The sequence below is a fragment of the Vanessa atalanta genome, chromosome 4 (assembly GCF_905147765.1).
Source record: "Vanessa atalanta chromosome 4, ilVanAtal1.2, whole genome shotgun sequence".
Lineage (NCBI taxonomy): Eukaryota > Metazoa > Arthropoda > Insecta > Lepidoptera > Nymphalidae > Vanessa > Vanessa atalanta.
Genome location: NC_061874.1, coordinates 9,503,755 through 9,527,226, shown reverse-complemented (window position 1 = coordinate 9,527,226; position 23,472 = coordinate 9,503,755). Strand labels below are relative to the sequence as shown.

At 31.7% G+C, this 23,472-nt stretch overlaps 1 protein-coding gene across 1 annotated transcript in view; it reads left to right on the top strand.

The window, feature by feature from the left end:
* LOC125077670 (roundabout homolog 2-like) overlaps positions 1-23,472 on the top strand; it is a 39,386-nt gene that overhangs the window by 4,384 nt on the left and 11,530 nt on the right. Inside the window, exon 2 of the mRNA XM_047689667.1 lies at positions 20,935-21,051. Coding sequence (XP_047545623.1) covers positions 21,003-21,051 — 49 coding nt within the window. The 5' untranslated portion in view covers positions 20,935-21,002. The remainder of the gene's footprint in view (positions 1-20,934; positions 21,052-23,472) is intronic.

Sequence of the window (23,472 nt, the reverse complement as noted above, 5' to 3'; positions counted from 1 at the left end):
TTACTGTAGTCGTATATCCCTTGTACTTCGGCGAGTGTCATATTAGTTCTTACAGATTTTTTTACATTAGCAGCCTGTAAATTTCCCACTGCTGGGCTAAGGCCTCCTCTCCCTTTGAGGAGAAGGTTTGGAGAATATTGCTCCACGCTACTCCAATGCGGGTTGGTGGAGTAATAAGAATTCCTCACGATGTTTTCCTTCACCGCCAAGCACAACATGAATTATAAACATAAATTAAGCGCATGAAAATTCAGAGGTGCCTGCCTGGGTTTGAACCCAAAATCATCGGTTAAGATGCACGCGTTCTAAACACTGGGCCATCTCGGCTCTCTTACAAAATAGCTACAGATCTCGTCGTTAAAACATAATATTATGTTTTAACGCGTTCAGTACTTAGTATTTCGTAAAATAAGCTTGCTTTTTTTATATAAAGCGCCGACTACTGACTAGGATAACTGCTCTAGACCCGAGTAATCTGGAACGAGAAGTCGATATTATAAGATTACCAAGATTAACGTTTTAATCACGTATTAAAATGATAACAATCTTCTTTCACTTACAATTTGCATATTAAAAACAAAACGGTTTGTTAACTGTAGTAAAAAAAACATATTTATAAATATAAAACTACCTGTACTTAGTGAAAGGGATTTGTGCATATGGGTAGGTACCACACGCTCATCAGATATTCTACCGGCAAACAGCAATAGTTAGTATCGTTGGGTTCCGGTTTAAAGGGTGAAGCAAGTGATACTGCAGGTACATGGGGCAGAACTTCTTAGCTCCAATGTTGGTGGCGTATTGGTGTAGTGAGGTTTGTTTAAAATTTCCTTAAAAAATGAAACGTTAACACATCTTACAGTTTTGCATTTATTAGATTATCCTAGAGGTTGTGAAACGGTGTTCAAAGTTAGATGAACTCTGAATGGTCATGAAATCTGAATGGGTATTGGTCAGTTGTAACCGGTGACGCTATAGGCGACCAATGAGCGTTCAGTAATTAGCTAGATTATCTAGTTTGACACTGATCACTGTTTCAGACACATTATTTTATTTTATTATACATTAAGTATCAGTTTGCTAATGGCTGGTTAAAGGTCTTTTCTAGTGCTAAGGTTATTCCACTACTCTGCTCCGATGCCGGTTTGTGGATACAAAGGAGGTCTTCAGATACATGACGGTTTTCTTATCAAGCCCGAGATTAATCACAAACAAAAATTAACCACAAGAAAACTCATGCTTGCTTGGGTTTCAGTCCGCTATCTACAGTAAAAAATTACGTGTCGCAGCCGCTATTTCTATTTCGGTTAGCTATACTTTATAACGTTATTTTATATTCAAAGCAAAACAAAGACATTTTCGTATCAAAATTGTTAAAGAATTCAACCACTGTATAAACTTCATACAAACACGCGTATATATGAACTAGCGAAAATTTCGTATACACAAATATTTGGAAGAGATTCGCGTTTTATTAAAATACAGCGTATTTATCCATCAATCTCATAGATTCATGACGTCAATGTTTTATTTTAATCCCCAGCGAGCTATTTGAACTACTAACGGATATTAAATGCATATAACGTAAAAGTTCATTCAACGCTCGCCGAGTGTTTTAACGTGATTACGCGATCATCAAAAATTTACTAAAATAAGGTTATTACACTATACTCGTTTTATATGAAAGAGGATTTTGTAATTTTATCATAGAGTATTAATATCATTTATGAAAAGCAAAACAATGTTTAATGCATGGTATTTGCGTCTAATTTTTAATTTTTAAGACACCAATGTTTGAGAGACTCTTGCTCGTCAGTGAAAACCTGCATGTGTCGGATTAAATTCAGTCCTATGTTGTATCCACCAATCCGCATTGGGGAAGCGTGGTTAATTATGCTCCAAACTTCTCCTAAAAGTCCTTCACCCAGCAGCAGTTAAGAGGCTGTTATTTCTTCAATATAGTATATATTATAGTAGTATTACACAGCAATACCTTCACTTTTGAAACTTTTATTTCATAACAGCCGTGGTAATATTTGATCAGGACGATGAAATTATAGATCACAGATGGTAAAGAGATTGAAGAGACAAATATATTGACAACTATTTTCTAAAATAAACATTGGCACTATATACCGTACTTTAGGGAAATTGGATTAAAATTTATTCTCATTTATATCAGCGTGATTATCGATAAGTAATGTTTAAATACACACCAGACAGTTGGTTGCTTGTTTATCCAAATAAGTCTCGTCACAGTCTTATCTTAAACAACCAATAACAAAACAGTTGATGCGAGTAGTTAAAAAGTTAAAAATTATATCGTAACGAAAAAAGATGTATGAATTAATTCATATTTCAAGATGTTTTACCTTTCTTTAATTGCTCAACTGAAACATTGGTTGAAAACCGGAAACACCCGAGTCACAAATAGAAGCATTGCTTCTTGTAATCACGTCATATGATACATTTAACTAGTATTGCATTAACTTATTTGAGCGACGTAAAAAATGACGTTTTAAAATATGTATACATTAAGAGATCGGAGTCGTAGTTAAAAATATGACATTGAATAATATTATTTTAAACTAATCCAAAATCAATAATAATGAACGTTTGATCTTTCATTTAATTTTGATTTTTACATATTATTAATTAGTGTGTTATATTCTTTTATAATTGTTTAAAAGGAGGATCAGTGCAATACTTTAAGAGACTTCGTACTCTTATCTCTTTCGAGAAATTTTAAAACTCGACTTACGACGATTTGCTTTTTGGATGTGTGTATCCTTTATATGTTATAAATAAAAGAAATAGTTACTCATATAACTTTATGATTTTACAATCGAGTGCTTCAGTATTATTTCATTCAGAATAAATTGTAACATAAAGATAATTTTAAAAATACTTTGTGTGTTCTAAAATTAAATTGAATACTATATAAATTAAACAATTAATTATTTCATACATCACTTCTAGTAAAATGACACTAATTATCAACGTCGATTTGAGAACATAATCTCTATATTTTATTGTTTAAGGACCTAAAGTCATTCACACGTTGCTTTTAGCAAACTTAGGTTACATAACTATTAATATAATTTAAAATAAAATGAACCTCTCAATCCTCATAATAATATATCTTGGATTATCCTAAATTGAAATAGGAATTTAACATATGGTAATCAGTCCACTAACACACAAAGATTAAATGTTATTTACGATCTTGAAAACATCGAACATGTAACAAAAGTTTTAACATCGGTAGTTGAGTGTGTCACGGTTCTTAAAAGAGTCAAGAGGTCATCGGTTAAAGAACGGATACATCCCATCTCTATTCCTGCACGTTATTTTACATACAATACTGTCTCACAAACGCGCATATTTACTCAAGCCCACAGGTCACAGACCACAATACTTAAGAGACTCTTGCTCGCGAAAACTTAAAGTAAAAAGTTAACATCCGTTTTATTTGCATAAATATTTATAAACCACACATGTTGCATGTAGGTTTTTTTTTTATTATTTGCATACGAAATTGCAGGTTTCCTGTATATTATAGTAAATTTTAACATTTAAAGGTTTGTCGTGTTGAACAAATTCTTGACTATTATAATTAAAATGATTTATTATATTTAAGTACATGTTTTCTGTTTTAGAATGAGTAAAACATTAAGATTAGATAATTAAATAATCATAACAATGGTTTCAACTTTATTCCAACATATGAAAGCTATTTTGTATATTAGAAAATTATAATATATACATATTAAAGCATCGTGAACAACTTTTGCGCAATCATTATTGAGGAACTGATAAACTGAAGGAAAGAAGCGAAGCAACTGCAATGAACGAACAAAAACATTTCGATAGTTCTTTAAATTGACACTTTGGACACCTAAATAACTCTGTAGTCATTTCATAATAAATATATTTTCATGGAAGACAAAAACATATTTTTACTTTTGTTTTGTACAGTAGAAAATTAGCACACAAGAAGCGAAAGAATTTTTCTATAAAACATCTACAAATATGAATGAAACATTTTACAATGGCAATAATTTAACATAATACAAGATGTTTATTTTTAGGAAAGTTTTGGTACATATTTAATACAATTTAAATTAAAAAAATGAGGCCATAAGTCGATTTCTTATCTTATTTACTAGTCAAGTCAAAGATAAGATAAATCTTTCAGAAATCGGATTAATATCTATGAAATAAATACCGACTGAAGTATTACCAATTCGTAAAGGTCACGTAATTATTCCTCCCAACTCGGCTATCAGCGGCACTCTGTTTTAAAAGCCTATTCTTGTCACAGATAAAACGAAGATATCTGGTGACCTCGTATATCGTACATTTTGAGGATAACAGAAACAATGAATTTTAATTCCGTGCGCAACCCGACCCGCTAGGTCATAAATAAATCCCTTATCGAATAGGTAATTGGTGATGGGGCGACCACTCCAAGCCAAGAGATATCAAATACGTAACTATAAATTAAATTACACCGTCTTAATTCAATCCTTAAAGTGACACCATAATTTGTTGACAATTTAAATATGTTTATAAACTAATGTTTGGTTCGGTGTCGGCACCTGGATGTTCTGAGTTTGTATACTTAGAAAAGCTTATCATTTTATGAACAAATATATCAAGTGCAACTTCAGTAGTTTTTGTGTATCTTAGATAAGGCGAGGAGTTAAAAAATATAATAACTTTTATAGCTTCGGAACACCCAACTTGATCTGGGACGACTTCTCGATCTTCATTCTTAAAATAATATACACAAAGTATATTCTTTAAAAATCGTTTAAATAACTTTGAAAGATGAATTATGATTATTTGTGAGGCGCGTCTTAGCATTTAATTCTGCAATAAGTACTAAAATCCCCGGTAACAATATTAAAGGCAGTCAGCCCATGAATGACAGCGGGACCTAAATCCATCATCAAGTCTATCAAAATCGAATAAAGTGCAATTTTCCCCCATTACCGCCCTTATCTTCCGTCATTTTACGTATCGCTTCCGAACCCAAAAGAGGGTAAGATGTAAAGATGAATATAATAAATCCGTATCGAATGTATGCACGGTTAGAGAATGTTTCTACGAAATGTGATATTCGTTCGTGAAATTCGTCTGTCAGATGTGGCGATCCATCACCAATTAAATGTTGGGCTGTTGACGATACATTATCAGCTGCGAATGCACTCTGATTGATGGCGGCTAGTACCATGGAACGGTAATGTATACGTTCGCGCCCAATTGCCTCTTTGTAAGCGAAGACTGAAGAATGTTGACAAGACTATTATTGTAACTTGTGGCACTAGTGATGTCGATAAAAATATTTTTTTTTTACGTTACGTATATAATACACTGTAAATAAATTAATAAATCCTAGATTTTTTTATTTTTTTAAATCAACCGTTTCATTGAATTATATAAATGTCCTAAAAACTTTATAATTATATTTCAGTATAAAAAGCAGTGTACGTAGCAATTAACATTAAAATTATCACATTTATTTTATAAAGTGCTGTAACAATAGCCTCGCTATAATAATTAAGCTCAAAAATCATAATTATTTTATCCATTGGATAATTAATAAAACAAAAGACGCCCCGTAGGCCTAGGTACTAAAGGCGTCTATTGTTTTTTGAGTTCACGGGGATAAAGGGACGTTTCCGGCTTCTATCGAAGTATTGTTCGTTTTTCTTCTTCTATTTACTCAAGTTTCAGCAAGTAATACATTTATCCAAGAAATTACTTTAGCTTAATAAATTGTTTATTGAACGAGCGTCTCTAATCGCTGTTCCGATAACTTTTAATATCGTTTTGATTCGAGCGACAGATTTGTATACTTTTAGTTTTGGGGCCGGCGGTTCCCATGACTTTAGGGAGTTACGCTATTTTTGTGCGTCGTCAGATAATTTATGATCGTGCAATGCACAGACGCTTTTAGGGAGATGGCACATTCATCGCTGGGACAACGATTCTTCTTAAATTTATGCCACCGTAAAAATGATAAGTGACGTATAAATAGGTCTTCTCTCTTAAGATATTGGCTTTTAACAATTTTATGTGTGTAACTAATTGTTGACATAAAATTACATCTTTATTAGTAACTCTTGTTCGCTTCATTTTATGTTTATTTTATTAGTGAACTTCTAAAAACACATAATTAAAACCAATTTAGTATCGTCCTATATAATAGTTTAATATGAAATACGCATTTATTAGTGATGGGCGGGTTTTGTTTGTTTTATTTACATGTTGTAATTAGTTTTTATTCATATACATTTTATTGTACTAGCTGTATTGTATTTTAATATATTGTATCGATAAAATGAACATATTATGGTAAATTTAGTTAGTGATTAATTTATTCTACTTAACTAATACAGCGGTCAATAAATATATCAACCTTATTTTGTATTGAGTAACATTTTTGGTAGAATAATAGATTAAACAAAAACACAAACGAGTAAATAAAAAAAAAAAAATAAGGAATGAAATTGTTCGCAGAGACTCCCTTATCTCTTATAGCGATCTCTCGCAGATAACCTTTGTGAAAGAAGTTTAGTATGAGAAGTTTTCTCAATAATTATCAATGAAAATAATCTTATTCTAGTTGCTTTGCACTCCGAGAAATTATTTTAATCACTACAAGTGACTATTGTAATAAAAAACTTAAGGACATTTTTTTAATAATACATTAGTTTTTATGTTACTATCCAATATAGTCCAGTTATTAGAAACACGTAATTCTAAATTGAAGATTGCAGGTTCAAGCCCGGTCAAGCATTATTGAGTTACCTTGTGCTTAACTTATGTATATAAATATATTGTATATATATTTTGGCGGTGAAGGGCAAAATTGAAAGGAATCCAAGCCTCAAGAGAGATGAACACAGCCCAGCAGTGGACTCATTTAAGTCTGTAAATTTTTTTTAATAAAAAAATCTAATAAAATATTTGATGCCCAAACCTTACAAGCGTATGTGTAATATAATATGGTATACATTCATCTCAAATATAAAATAACATTTTCCGTGTACCGTGTATGTTTGCTAACTATAAATGCTAATATAATTCATTGCTTCTAGCATAGATCAGTGACCTTTCAAATATGTTCATGTTCGAAATGTACCCAATTAGGTAATATATATTTTTCTAAATAGCTTTCTCTTGTGGTACGTCAAGTATTCGGTGGCTTAATGAGGCCATTGAATAGGTGAATTGTTGAACCAATTTTGTACTTAAACTATTTGTCAAGAGAGTCCATGCCCTAAAATCGCTTCCAGATTTAGAGACGAAGGGTTCCGAATACAATTTGTTGTTACCGTTGAAACAATGCCGACCGATGTTATGGTAATCTTAGAGGCGGCGGAACATTTCTTTCGGCTTTATTTTGTAAGCCAGCTCCTTTTTTATATTCATAGATGTAAGGGATATCTTGTAGGATTAAGATTAGATTTACTTATCCATACGCTATGATCCGTTACTTGTTTTTTGTTTGTCAATATTTTCGTAGAATTCTATATAAACATATAAATAGTTTTCGGAATATATTACGTTATAATTTATAATCTATACATATAATAAAATTGGAGTGTCTGTTTGTAATATTAAAATAACCCATTTTTGTATGTTTACACGGTACATATACCAAAATAACATTTTTTAAAATTTTTGTATGTCTGTCTTTCTGTTTGTTCCGGCTAATTTCGGAAAATCATAATCTCAACCGGCTGATCAGCCGTTCCAGAGATTTCGACGCGACTTTCACAGCTAGTATGTACATAATATTATTACGATTGAAAAATTTATGTTATATAACACAGATAATCGATTTCTTAAAACTTGATTTTTCAGATAGTACGATAACATTCAAATGCACTAATGTTATTGGAAAACTTGATATATTTTATGGCATAGCGCAATGTCACGGAAGAACCGATGAACTGTAAGCGCTGCACAGCTGCTGCTTTTGTATTCGTAATGACTGTTTGTTGATTTACGTTGCGGCACATTTTTGTTTTCATAAACAATTATTTTTATTACACACCAAATGTTTTTTAATACAATTATTTAATTTGACAGAAAAAAATGTATTTTTTTTTTAAATATATTCAACGGCTAATATATCCAGATTGCTTGTAGTTGAATATTACTGTAATTTAAATATTGCGTTTCATTTTCATTTTTCATTTACATTCATTTAGAGTATAATAGTACGATATTGTTTCCTTGTCAAGTCTGTAGCCAATGTATTCTATGGCACAATCGCTCCGGGAATAGAACAGTAAGTTGAGTATATAAATTAGCTGTCAGAGCGCTAATCGCTCCGACAGCCCGCGATGAAACTTTAGAGTCCATCAGTGGTAGTCTAAAAGGCCAACGTATGTTTCTAAAATAAATCCACAATAACGGCATCCATTTATTTTGTTATCCTTTTAGCAAAGTTATTTTGATGTACATTGTACATCGTTTGTTCGAGAAAGGATTACGTTTTATCATCAACTATAAACCCATCTTTAAGTTACCAGGGATTATCCGACCATTGGAAATTTCTCCAACTTATTTCATTAATTTTGAATGGTAAGCTAGCGTGAACGTTACGAATTAGGGCGATTTTGCCAGATTCACACGCTTCGCAGAAAAATGGCTGCGGAGCGAAATACAATAGAGCACAATTACGTTCGAAGTCGTAATGAGTCCGCCAATGAGATAGCAATAAAATTTCGCCTTACAATGCGCCCATAATTAGAATTAACTGTCTCATTCCCACCCACATCCGACGACCGTCACAATTTAGTTCCATGGACATTGTCCAGAATGAACAGATCACATTTGATTCGATTGCGTTTTAGCTGTAGGTATTGATTTGGAAATTTTGAACGTCTACTTTCAAAATTATATTTTTTATTCATTTATTGATCGACAGAGACAGCAAATGCGTAACATCTTATTTAAAAAAAGAATCATTTTATTGATAAACAAAAACAGCAAACGAACCGGAAAGCTTTACAAATTTTACTTTTATATTAATGTACAAAAAGAAATATGATTACTTTAAAATTGTATAGCTTATTAAATGATACTTAGACACAAGTGTTTTGAAGAAAGAAAATTTGTCCGTTACATAATAAGAGTTATCGACGTTGACTGTAAACGTAAAACAGTGAGTGGCATTTACGAGACGAGTGTTTTGTTTCTGCAAACAGCTGCCACATAAAATGAAGGTACCCTTGTATTGCCTTAATTTTTTACCCCCCTTGTTTTTGTTATTAAAACGATACAGTTTCTTGAGTGAGAATGTTATTGAAATTCACGGATTGCCACTCGAGCGGTTCTTCATTTAGAGGATTTAGTGGGAATTAGGAATGAGCACTGTGACGCCATTGTCGGCGGTTTTCGGAAACAATGCTTCATTGTGCGTGGACTCGAGAGACTTAACTGCGCTTCGCTATTTGGTAAAGCGAGGATGCTACGGTTATAATTTTCGAGGAATTTGAGAATAAGTTGAAAATTGCGTGTCGGATTAAGTCAATGGAAATTTAGTTTCACGAATTAAAATTTGAATAAATTATGTGATTAACATTTTGTCTACTTTTATATTTAATTTTATTTAAAACGAAGATTTACATTGTACGAGATTTTAGATAATGTTAACATGGGAAGTATATATTTATATTGAATATATATATTTAATACCACATTTTTATATATTTTAAATTGTGCAACATACGTACGTATTTAAAAAACCTTTTTCATTTCAAAATCTAGTATATGTCTACAAGTTGTCATTTTACATATGTATTAAATGTAAACAAAAATGCTTTCCTTCAATATTCTTATAAAATATAATAATAAATAAAATGAATACGAAGCATATTCAAATGATCGGCCCAACAAATGGTTTCATCAAAAGTCAGTAATTCGCGTAATAAATGTATTGGAATTTTATAAAACTCCATCATCGGCAACACGATTGATGTAAGGCCATCAATCAATGCTTTGAAATTCAATCTGTACTTTTAGACCCTCCAATTAAGCATAATTTGAGATAAGCCTTTAATTTTTCGTTACGGGTGGCCCTCAAGTGTAAGCCGGTCATTAGCCACCTTTTTTAGATTCATTTTTATACCTTTTGTCTTAAAGCACATCGTATTTCTTGAAAATATTCCATAATGCATGAGGTACTGATCCCTTCATAGCAATTATCTGTAATAAATCTTATGTTAGATCAACAGCTGATGCCTAAATTTATGTTCTTATTACATAATGTAATATATATGGTTATATATAGAATAGAGTATAAAAAATAAGAGTGCGGATCAAAAAAATATTTTACCTTATCTTTCGAGTGCCACTCGAGTGACCTCATGCACTCGAAGCAGGCTAACCGACATTATCAACGAAAATAAATGACCAATTAAACAATCTAATTCATTTCGTTTGCGTCCCGGTCCTCAATGGGGTGGAAACATAAATCAACATGTCGTTGAGTGGCGATAAACATTTTGTGACTTCCAGTTCAGGTGATAAAAAATTGACCACTTTTTTCGACGTTACACCCGCAAAGGTTTTAAAAGGGTGACATTTTTTAGCTCTAACAGCTTCTTAATTGCGCATGGCCACCCTTTAAAATCGTCCCTTTCGACAAAAAACAGGCTTAATAAATGACCATAACGATTTAAGGCCGAGCAAAAAATAATCGGTAGCCGCGATAGTAACGAGAGCTTGATAATATAAAATTCCTCGTATAATGATTCGCCGCATCGAGGCGACGACACAAAGGTAAATATTTTTTTAATGGCGCATGCTTACTACATTAAGTATCGGCTAATGGGGTACGCAAATAAGAGGTGCTCACACTTGTTCGTATTAAAGTGCCACAATGCCCGTCGTTGCGGATAAGAGGATCAATATTTTGATAGCGCGCGTGGTGGGATTGTAGAAACATGTGGTCAAACATTGTGCAACATCGAATGTAGCTGTTTAGCCGCGGTTAACGGCACGCACGCCGAGCAAAACAAACGTGGCTGCGCTTTCGCCACGCTCCTAAACTATACAGTCTACGTGCTTTGTAAAGCCAGGAGCTAGGCCCAGCTATGTGGACATAGTGGAAAATCAATAACAGACCAGTTAAATTGTGATGAAATGAAAATATTGTTTTGGTACATTTCCCGTGAAATACACTGTTAAATTAGTATAAAAAGGCAAGTCTATACTACCGTATTCGTACATTGCTATAAATGAAAGATAAAATAATTTGAAAATGGAACTAAATTAAAACTACTAAAAGAGCGCTCAATTATCGCTCGATTGTGATTCAAGATGACTCAGTTGTTTTTTACGAGACTATGTTAAGATTTTGAATAAAGTAGCGCTGGTCAAAATTTATATAAACGAGTATGAAACCACATTCATTGATTACGTTTAAATATAGTAGTTTTCTAAAAATAATGACAGTCTTCTACGTTTAAGCATAAAAAACATATTATAAATATATACGGCGCCAGTGCAGTTTTGTTATGTATAACTATTTGTTAGTATTGCTCTTAGTCTAAAAGCAATAGATGTTGCTGACCAAAATAAACTCCTGCGATGAATCAGCTGTCAACCCGAGAAATTCCTCCACATCAAAGGAGTATATTCGCGGAAATGCAGACGTTATTTTTCATATAGAAACAGCGACAGTGACAATTAATTTGTGCAAAAATCCTGTTGAGCTTAAATTTTACATCCTGTTTTAATTTAATAATGCATTCGTTTCAGTTTTTAAGTCATTTACAAATTGACGAATCAACATCAAAGCTAAAATGCGACTCGGAGAACTTACTCGGGGATTATTTTGGATAATGAAATGAAATAATATCACTTTGAAAGATAAAATTACTTGCGATAAGTCATTCGTAAATTTTTGAATGAATTAACAAAAATGATGTTTTACAATTACATTTCAGTATTATAATACATTTTTAAACTTCTATAAATGAAAAAGTAACTCTATTGGCTCTTTGCGACTAAGCCAATGATCCAACCGCTATGACACTTGACATACTTAAATATAATTTGGAATGTGGATAAGAAAAAATAAATTACGTAATTTATGAGTAAAAATTGACACGGTCGAAGTCTTGGGAAATAGCTATTCGTAATATTCGTTTTTTGAATATTTGTTCTAATTATACCTAACGCGACTAGAACATTCCTTTAGCAAATAGCTAAAGGAATGTTCTAGTCGCCTAGCGTCGACGCTACTTGCAGCTATTCAAATGCTTCTTTTATAAATCATACTTTAGTTACTTTTATAAAATATTTTTCAGCTAAGTATTTTACTCATACAACACGTTACACCTGGGACTACGTTTGCTTTAAAAATGAAAATACAGTTTGGAATCTACTTTCTGAGAATACGTTATTTTTCAAGAACAAAATTTAAAATATGCACATTGCTCTTAGCTACTAAATAAGCTTCCATCACGTCGAGTTTCATTGAAAGACAATAGAATAGTAACAGATAGGAAAATCTTGCAAAAATTGTCACATTTGCCTTTAAAATTTGGTCATCCGTTTGATCAATGATTATAAAAACGATAATGGTCGTCCATATTCCGATACAAAATTATTATAATCCACTTCGGTGCACTATTGAGTATTGATGAAATTTCTTCTTATAGTTTCGGTTTCATTTATGTTTCGAGGAATTTCGGCAAAGCGACATGTTTCGGGTAGATACGTTAAAACTCGCAACAAGATACAGCTTTATTAAAACTATAGATAATAACTAAATATTATAGTTCTCCACCCGTTCGGGTAAACTTTTGTTTTGGAACAATTTGAAAGTAAGGAAACATTTAAATGACGCGGAAAATTTGACACTGCCTGCGGGCTTTGGGTCGAATTATACGGAGTTTTATTTACGGGCAGAGATTCAAGCGAACAGCTGTCCAGTTCTTGGAAGTGTGCGAAATATTCTGCATCTTAAAAGAATACTGTAAAAGTTTCCGAATAATTTAAAACGACTTAAATTCGATATACTATATAAAAAAATTACGGCACATAATCGTTTCAGATTATTATGCATCATAGTTCTGTAAAGGTTTATTTATTTAATGGTAAAGAGAAATCGTGTAAAAATCCAAATCGGTCTTAAACTATGCTGGTTTAACTTTCAAACGTTTCGCTATGGCTTTATTTACGGACGATGGAGTGTCGTAAAAATAAATATTTACTAAGCTCCAAGTATTTTAAAGTAACAACAACTTACACCGTTGTTAGTGAGTTAAAATATTGCAACTTAAATTAAAATAATTGCAATTTTAAAAATAGAACAAGACCTGATTATTATTATAATTACAGTGAATTACGTATTTTCGTTAGTGTAGTGGATTTAAGCAGATCTGTTATTTTATTTTGTAGCATTCATTTTAAATAAAATTACTTTTTGCGAATGGGCGAAAATTTTGATGTCAATTTCGTTTTCGATAAACAATTTGATACCAAAGATCTTCATTCTGCTCTTCTGAAATCGGGCATAAACCACGCATCGTAAAAATAGTGATGTACCTAAGCAAGTCCTTCACTTTCTACTAAACATGACACTAACTTTTTGAAATTAAAGTTAGTTTGTCTATATATGTTTTTCTTCGAGATAACTAATTTTACTATCGTGCCACTTAACTGCATTCAAGTTGTACGTGTTAGTAGGATAATAAAAGCTGTCGGGCTTAAAACAGCGTCTCCACGTGATTACTATTGAGTTAGATGCTTATATCGTTTATGCGATTAAATATCCTATGAACCTTATCTGTGTAATGTAGTATTATTGGTTGATTCTATAAGTAAAATATAGTAATATAAGTTAAGACTGCGATGTATATATTGATTTTAACGATAAAGCACTTAGTATTTGCTTCGTCTTTTGACTTAGTACGAGTTAGGTTGAAATTTCCAATAATCCTTTCATAGTGAGCGTCTACGTCGTAAAAAGAATAATATAAGTATAAATAAACTATAGATCTGACTTTATATACTATATATATAAAGTGAGTCAGATCTATAGTTTCGACGATTTCGTGATGAATCAGTCATGTATGTATATGTGTATGCTACATTTACCTATACTTATCCCATTTAAATGTTTTCACGAAAATTCGAAATGGTTTTAATATAAATATCATACATGATAGTTAAAATAAAAATGTCAGCATTAAACAAATTTATATAAGTTTTCTTTGAAAGTTATATAAAATTTTATCAATGTTACGAAACTGCACATCGAACCGAACCCATCGCGGTATCATAAACTACACTTTTCCTCTACTCCTCGTTTTGACATTTCTATTTCAAACTTCAAAGTTACTGTCACAAATATTTTTTTATTATATTTCTATGCATGACATTTTAAAAGTTTGATACTAGTTAACTTTGACGTATTTATTTATATCAAGAATTTCACATTTGGGTTTTTGTATTTTCGTGTTTATAGGCAGGTAGCTAGGTAGATACCTAAATATTATATTACGTTTGGGTGTTCTCGTGAATAAACGAAAAAAAATGCGTTAAAATCCGAGTAAGCACCACAAAATTTTCATATAAGCACATATAGGTGTTATTACCTAATTTATCTCGTGCGCGGCATGGTAGGAGAAGATCGTGTGAATGAATTGGGACACATATGTCCACAATCTCTGAAGGTGAAGACATTAGAGTTTACTGATAGGTTGCTATCAGTAAACTCTAGAACTCCTATCACTAAAGGAACATTTCTTTGTTACATTTTACATAAATTTCCCAGTTTTTAACTTAATATTGAATTTTTTCCATTCGCAATCCACGATGGGTATTTTTATCAAGAAAACGTAAATGATAAGGATCAAATTAATGCATTGACTCTCATTGCAATTAGTGAGGATTTTAATTATTATCAATTATTCCGCGTAAAATAACGCATAGGCTTATAATTTCGCTCAAAGTTGGCATTGTATTTCAAATCCCCAATCATTTATAAGCGCCTAAAATTCACCCCCGACAATAATTTCGTAGCTGCTTTGTGATGCCGCTTCCGGCGTACACAATAGATGCATGCAAACTTCGTGAAATGGGTAAAAATAATCCTCTACCGGAGCCCAATACATCACGCGAACTGTCAGTTGAGACCGCACGAACAAAAATATACCATTGAGATACGAGCTATGCTTTGTCGGGAACTTTGAAAAAAACTTGTGCAATTTTTGACGATACACGCACCGACGCGTTCGAACAAAAAACTGCGCAAACGAACTTAATCCTCTCGTCAAACAACGTGTACGACAGCCCAAATCAACACCCATTCCAATTGACTATCAACAAGATCGTTAACGTACAAATCAACGCTATGATAAATGAGAGTTGCGATTAAAAAAATAGCTCTCACGCCCACAATTAAGCATTTGAGTTCGTTTTTAAAATTAGATCATACAAGCTCATCTTAGCGTTGTAACCTACAATTAATCAATTCAAAAAATGGAACGCCGATCGTATTTTACAAGACCCCGACTCATTCGTTCTTTGTGTGGGTCTAATATACGTCGACACTTAGTTCTGAACTACCATAAATATGGTAGCCGTCGTCAAAACAAACATTATTCAAAAGGCATGTTTTCATTTATTTTTACAATAGCACTCGGGTATAAAAATCTCCGCGTGTGATCTCGGCGAGAAAAGGTTTGGTGAGATTTCTCTATTTACTTTTAAGGCTGCTGTTAAAGACTTGATGTGTCGTCATGATGGATTTGAGAAAATCTCATGTCAATTCCTTAAGTAAGTGTTAGTAAATATGGCACTTCCAAAATGATACTATTCAGACTAGGAGGTTTGTGAAGTCCGCTTGTACAAATATATTTAATGTGGTGTACATTAAAGTAATATTAACCAGCTCTGTACACGATCTCGAAAGTTAATAAACTATGTTGACGCAGCTAGCCAGTATGTGAAAAATAAACATGATGAAGTCCAGAGCGTAGTGCATTTGCTAAAGTTATCTCTGCACCACGCCTCGAAGTAAAATGTCAACAGTCGCATTATGTTTTCGAGAGTACTCGCTTTACTAATGATGTTATTGTAGTGGTCGACGTTTCAATATTGTTATAAGCAATAAAAGAACGGGCAATGCTTAAATAAACGTATTTTGAATCCTTGTAAAAGGTCAAAGAACTAATACAATTATTTTCAAGAGTAAAATATAAATTTGATAGGTATTTCTCTTATTTTAGTGCTACCTATACAACAGTAGGTTGATATTTCAGAGTCGACGTGATTTTTTGGCCGCGTCGGACTCTCAACTAAAGAGCTCTTTGTTTATTGGATTGAACGATACATTTTTTCGGTTAACTGGCGTCCCGTCATCGTTCAAGTGGCAATAAATTATAAACTTAACCTTGGCTACGTTTGTTTTGGTTAACCGTTTATTCCTGAGTGCATATGTGCTTCGTGAGAACCTTCGAAATAGAGAAACCAGTGTTTGGAACAATAAATTTACTATACACGTTTATTTTTTTATTTAACGCATCTCAGACAGAGTTTAACACCCTTTGAATAATAACACACTAATTTTATACCTTAATCAAGATTTAAAGTAAAAATAAATTGACGTCATTCTATTAGTATCTATCAGTAAAACTTAATAAAAACAGTTATTGACAATCTAAATTTCAATACTGTATCTAATTTCGATTCGATTTCCTATTCGAATGAGACTAATGAAGTTCCATTTCAACACATTATCCGGTGGATTAACACGTTCAGCACATTACTGTTGATTAAAATCGAAAATGAGCACAAATTTAGTTGAACTATTCCGACATCACAACCGATTCGAATATGTATCGATTTTGTAACTAGAACTTTCCACTGAAATATTGTTGTCATAAAATTCGAATACATCCGTTATCATAAGGCGAATTTATTGACGGTCGCATAATCTCTCTATATTTATAACATGTATCCCAACCATCTTATCTCGGACGGCTACTGCAGCGTCTTATTACAGAGATATTTTTATCACAGCCCTATAAAATGTCGAGAAAAATAAATATTGTAAATATTTATTTTGTTATTAAGCATATTTTATGTGTTATATTTATCAGAAACGGCTTTTTGCGAGGTTTGTAAAATGTGAGTTATCACATAAATAAATTATAAATTATAGCAAAGTTATCTATAGCACCGAAATTATTTAGAATGCAAAGATAATAATGCAACAAAGATAATAAAATTTATTAAGTTTTAATTTCAAATTAATTAATATTATATTATAAACAGGAAAAGTTGGAATTTCACTTCATCCGACCTTTCCGTGACATCACAATAGGAGTGACCAATAAAACATTAAATTAAGTTTTCATTAAATTTAGAAAATAAAAATGAATCGTCATTTATTTTTATTATGTGTATTTATTTACAAGCGAAGTTAATTGTATAACCAGTAACGAAGATATTATGCAAGAATTATAAAAAAATCTACCGTAGCGGGAATTGTTTAGCGAACATTAGATTTTATGACGGATTCGTCCATTGCGTCAGACGTGAGATGGACATCAAACAACGTACCTGAGAGTATATGACAACTCCAGCTGTTAGTGTATATTGCCCCCAGCTAACTCGACAATGACGGAAGTTTGTATCAAACGTAGTTGAGCCGAGTAATTTAAACCAGTCGAAAGTTAAATCAGGGTCATACATTCGTGGAACCGTATTAACTAATAAATTCATATAAGGGTTACTGATGATATTACCCGCAGATCTCTCAAGATTAACTTATTTACCACATCAATCTATTTTATTATCTTTTGTATGCGCAGTAGAGGTGATATTCCTGTGAATGTAGTAACGCTTCATTAACAATTTTGCTGTATGGAACGTCGATACGTATTCAATACTTATTTCGGACGAAATAAATATTGATTGTTATTGAGAGTGTGAGGAAATGTCAATTTTCATTCATAGTTCCTGTCAATCGTAAGTAATAATAAATAATGTTAATTATATTTATTGTATTAGAAAAAAAATACATATAACCTTGGTTTTATCTGTTCCACTCCCATTTAACGGGTCGGGCGTCAACTTTAAGGTATAATTAATATGGTAATGGCCTTCCTTGGAATTCAAGCTTGGTTCATACCAAATTTCATCAAATTCGGTTCGGTGATTTGCTTGTGAAAGATCAACAGACAGAGTTACTTTCGCATTTATAATATTAGTATAGATAATAACTAGCAATCGGAGTTTCCGCAAGAGAAATAATGACGTATATTTTGAAGTTTGTGAGTGTTGTGTCTACAGAATTGAAATAGAAAATGGCTATCAAGTCGATAGTGATATTTACTCCATACTTTATTTTAGTTTATTAAATGTTTATAATTTAAGTCAATTCACAGTATCTCTTTCCTGTGCAAAGGCTTCCTCATCAAACAAGAAGAATGCTAATTAATTCGATGTATACGTTTACTATCTCAACGCTTTTTTAACATATATATTATTCATTGAATAATAAGCTTTAGTTATTTATGATTTAACTTGAAATTTAAATGTATGTTTAGGTCAAATTATGTACATATTTGTTTTAATTTCATTATATTGTATTAAAGTAAGAAATTAATCTCCACCACTTACTGTCATCACAATATGTTGTATCACCGTTAATAATTTAATTAGCAGATTCATAACATAAATCTGGTTATGACAAGATGCAATATGTACATATACGTAGAATATATAGTTGTATATATAAATGCAAATGTAACTCCGTTTTACATTTAGACGGCTATGCCACTGAATTTGAAATTGTAATAGTTAAGTAGAAATTACTTTTAAAATAAATGAACATTATTACATTGAAATAAGGATTGAAAGATCTAGACACGCGGGAGCGTGTCAGTCATGTATTTGTAATACATATCAGGTTTCATTCAAACTCTAAATACTCGGATCGTCTATAAGGGAGTCCAGTGGTTAGAACACGAACCTTATCTGATGATTGCGGGTTCAAATCCATCAAGCACCAAAAAAATTTTGTGACCTTAATTTGTGACCTTATTATACACGTCATTCAACGATTCCTTCGTGCAATGTAATTCAGATACAAGTGTATGCAATAATTCAAACCAATCATTAAATTATAAAGAGACGAATACCTCCTTGCTCAGCAGTGGGACGTTTACTATAATGGTTTTTGCCCATAAAAACAATGACATTCATTAACAAAAACGATATTGCGTTGATAAGATTATAATAATTATTTGGTGTATTATAACTGTGGCATATTTATATGTTCAATTACTTTTATATTGTATTTTGAAAATGCGATGGTGCTTATCTTTGCATGAATGGAGTTAAATAATTTGAACCGGGGACTTATACAGTGTAGAAGCATCATAGTATAAAAAATTTCGCGAAGGTAGGCACTTGTCTTGGATACGGCTTGATTGGCGAAGTACTTCGAGCACGATTCAGTAGGGAATCGAATAATGTCGTGTCGGAAATTTTATATACGCTCGTGAATAATTTAAATTAAATTATTTTTATTACTTAGTTTATTACTTAGGTTTTAGATGTAATCATTGTCAAAATAACTCTACTTAAACGTGTTTCAACTCAGCTATACCTACCTATTATTTTTCGCTTTAGTTTCACAGATTTTAACGTCTGTGCTTTTATGAGTTGGCATTTTTTACAATCGTTATGGCTCCGATGCTTTCTTCTTCTGAATGAAAATTATGAGACATTATATACATATAATCTGTAGGTTGATGATCTTGCTCTTTATATTAAGTTTATTATCTATTTATTAGTTTGTCTTATTCTATTTGTCAATAAATAATTTATTTCTCGCTCTAAATTACAAACCATTATGGTGTAACATATTTTAAGACATTCGATTTAAATAAACCAGCCGAGACATGTGAAGTAAATTCGGTAATGGTTTCCACGAGGTTTTAAGAGTTTCAAATCACGACGTGACAGATGTTTACAGTCTCCTTAATATTCCAAATAAATATTATAAAGTTGTTTACACTATAGCCGACTCCGAAGTGTCCGCACTCATCAGTCCTCTGTTTGTTTAATTTGATTCTGAGGGTCCAATGGTCTGGTGATTTAATAGTGTTGATTGTATTTATATACAATTATAAATAGTTAGTGTATTTCCTGTAATATCAGGTATTTAAATGCTATACACCAATGATTAGAATACGCGGAGTTTAATCGAAAATTATAGGATCAATTTTATTTGCATAAATTGATTTTAATTTCTACCACATGTGCAACATGTTTATCAGAATAAAGGATAGTAAGCCTAATCCCAACAGAGGGCCAGTTACAGGCGTTATTTTTTTTACAATAACATTGATTGCTTTGATAGAAACAGTGACACACATTGTATAAACACGAGAAGTAGGAAATTTGTTACAAGTTTCCGTCTCTGCAAAGTCAATTCATCCTTCCCGTGGCGAGGGTTGCTTCCATAATAATAAAATCCTATATGTTTCGCTTTCTCAATTAATACATTTAAATGTCATGATAAATATACGTCTTGTTTATCGACGTGTTGGATTATAAATAAAAAAATAATTAGACATAAATGATAAACTAAAATAGAAATAAAATAAAATTTTATTACAATTAAATTAATTACATAAAATTACAATTTAAAAATTGCCCGTGAGAGATGATAGTATTATTACAATCCAATATTATTTACTGATAATAGTTATTATATTAATAATATACGACATTTTAATTTATACGACAATCTAGACTCAAGGAAGATAACGTTAATTATTAAAACAATCAAAGCTGAATATGATATATTAAAAGAAATATTTATTATTTTATTTTATGATTTTTATGTTTAATACTAAAATGATTTTCTCTTTGTTTCAGATGCTAGATAAAAATAAAACATGATCACGAGATATCAGGAGCAATTTAATATGTGGCAGTGAGCCAGCATGGATACTCTGGCTGTGGTGACCTCTCTCCTGGGACTTTTCTGTCTTGGTTAGTATTTTCCAATGTTTCCTTCTGTTTTCACGATAAAAGTCTATTACTATTTGTATCGTAAGCAACAAAAATATATTGCAATTTGAAATTTCAAAATATTATAACGATAATATCTTATTAAGGGATGTGTGTTTGATATTCGTATTTTTTTATAGAATATTTGCAGTACCTAAATGTGATGCAAATATATATTATTTGCATCACATTTAGGTACATCAAATATATATTATTGTTCTAGAATCGTTTCATTTCGAAACGTTGCAAAAGGTAACGTTGTCTCGCGATTGACCTTGAAATTTGCTAAGATGGTTTTCAAAGAAGCTTTAGTTCAAGTTAAAACACGCCTCATTAAATTCTGAAAAATAAAATCTTAAATATATCTTATTTACAAAAGTGGATGGAAGTTTAATAACCATTTCGAAAGTCCACACGAACGAATTTCTACTGTTTGAATTATATGTATTAAAATAATTTTATGAACACCGTGTAACAAAACACTATGATTAAAAAAACAATTTAACGTCATTCGCTTATTTTCACAATTTATACATAACTCTTTAAATTTTATTAAAATCATATTTTGTGAATGTTAATATACTATTATATTTATTTCAATTAAACTTTAACATTCAGCCGTTGTGGCGTGATTGAGTAATTACCATCCATTCATTTTTAATATTAATGTCATTGTTAATATTAATAAGATTTAAATACAATTAAATCCTTTAAAAACACTTACGTGTATATATACAAACTTCATTAACAAACAAACTCTATTGTTTTCGAAAAACAAGCAAACAAGCCAAAATGAAAACGTCTCTGTCTCCATCACAAACTCATTCTATACGTTTCATATAAAGAATTCATGGTGAAGTCAAAGTTCAACCAGCGCTAATAGCCACCCTCCCATGGGGTCGCATTCCCTGCTCTATTCGAAACTTAGTGTCACACCGTACCATCTAAGATTTGTGACACCACTTAGCGAAGTGTCGTTTGGAAAAATATGCGCGATATTTGTGTTTATTTCAAACGAGAGGCCATTTAAGAAATTCGTGTTATAAATACTTTTAAATATTTTTCTTATTTTCGATATATTTTCATAAATAGGACTTATTATTAACGATGTATTTTTTCATTTTTAAGTTTAAATATTTATAATTCGTAACCAGCAGTAGACACGAGGCACCCAGTGACGTAATGCTGCATTCGCAATAACCTACTTTTGACAAATAAATACAATACAATTGCAACACTGGCAATATTCCTATACTTGCTACATGAAACTAACGCACACACTTTATAGAAGTAATATGTGAATACTCACACTAACACATATAAAAAAGTAACATTGGCCATGTCTTACAAATAAACAGTGGGGGTAATAACACCCTCGGGACTAATAATTTTCAAAGGAAAGCGTAACTTATTTACTAAAATCATTAGGTTAACAAAATACACATGCAGAGATTTAGTGACGCATCTGTCTGTTGCATATATTTTACAATCAGCTGAACTTTGTACAGAGTAAAAAATATCGCTCCAATATATATTCTATTACCCCAGTTAGAAGTGTCGCCATGAAAGAATTATTTTAGTCTATGGCTTTGTGATCTATGTGTAAAAAAGACCGCGCCCCAGGCGGCTATCAAAGCGTAAAGAAGTTAAGCTAATGTTAAACGACGCCTATCTTTTGTATCTAATGCGTGATGGATGCTGCGTGAAATACGGTGAAAAAACAAAAATAAAGAGATTCGATAGTTAGGGTACTTCACAATGGGCACGCATTGTGTTCAATGAGATTTGAAAAATGGATACTATCTCCGATCTGACTTGTAACAAAAGTGACTTTTATGAATATTGACACATTTTGACCCCTATTTTAATAAAGTATCGGGTATCGAAAAACGATTTAAATTAGGAACATACCTTTTTAAATGAATATTGGCGGAAGTCCTAACAAAAAGGTTTATTATATAGTGGATGCAAATTACACTTTTAGAATTTCTAAGACCAACAGTCGGTACCTTTTTAAACGTAGATATCACTGCTAACAAGGGTTCTTATCGTAACGGTTTATCGCTAAATATGTTTTTTTCACGTTTTTTAAGCACTTAAACGATCAGATAGCTTTGAACTTGCAAACTATACCTTTTTATCTGCCGATATTAATGGAGACAGCTCAGAAGCTGAGATAAAACAGATGCTTGCTTAAAGATGCCATTACAAGTTTTTATTTGTTTTTTATTATCCTATCAGTAATTCTCTAAAGTATAAAACATGCTTAATACTAATTAATTGTCCTGATTAAACTTATATAAAAGTATTTATTATATAATCTCGCGTAGCTATATCTATTATAACAATTTACTGCGAATATTCAACTACGCTTTGCAAATAAAATAATATATGTATTATTTT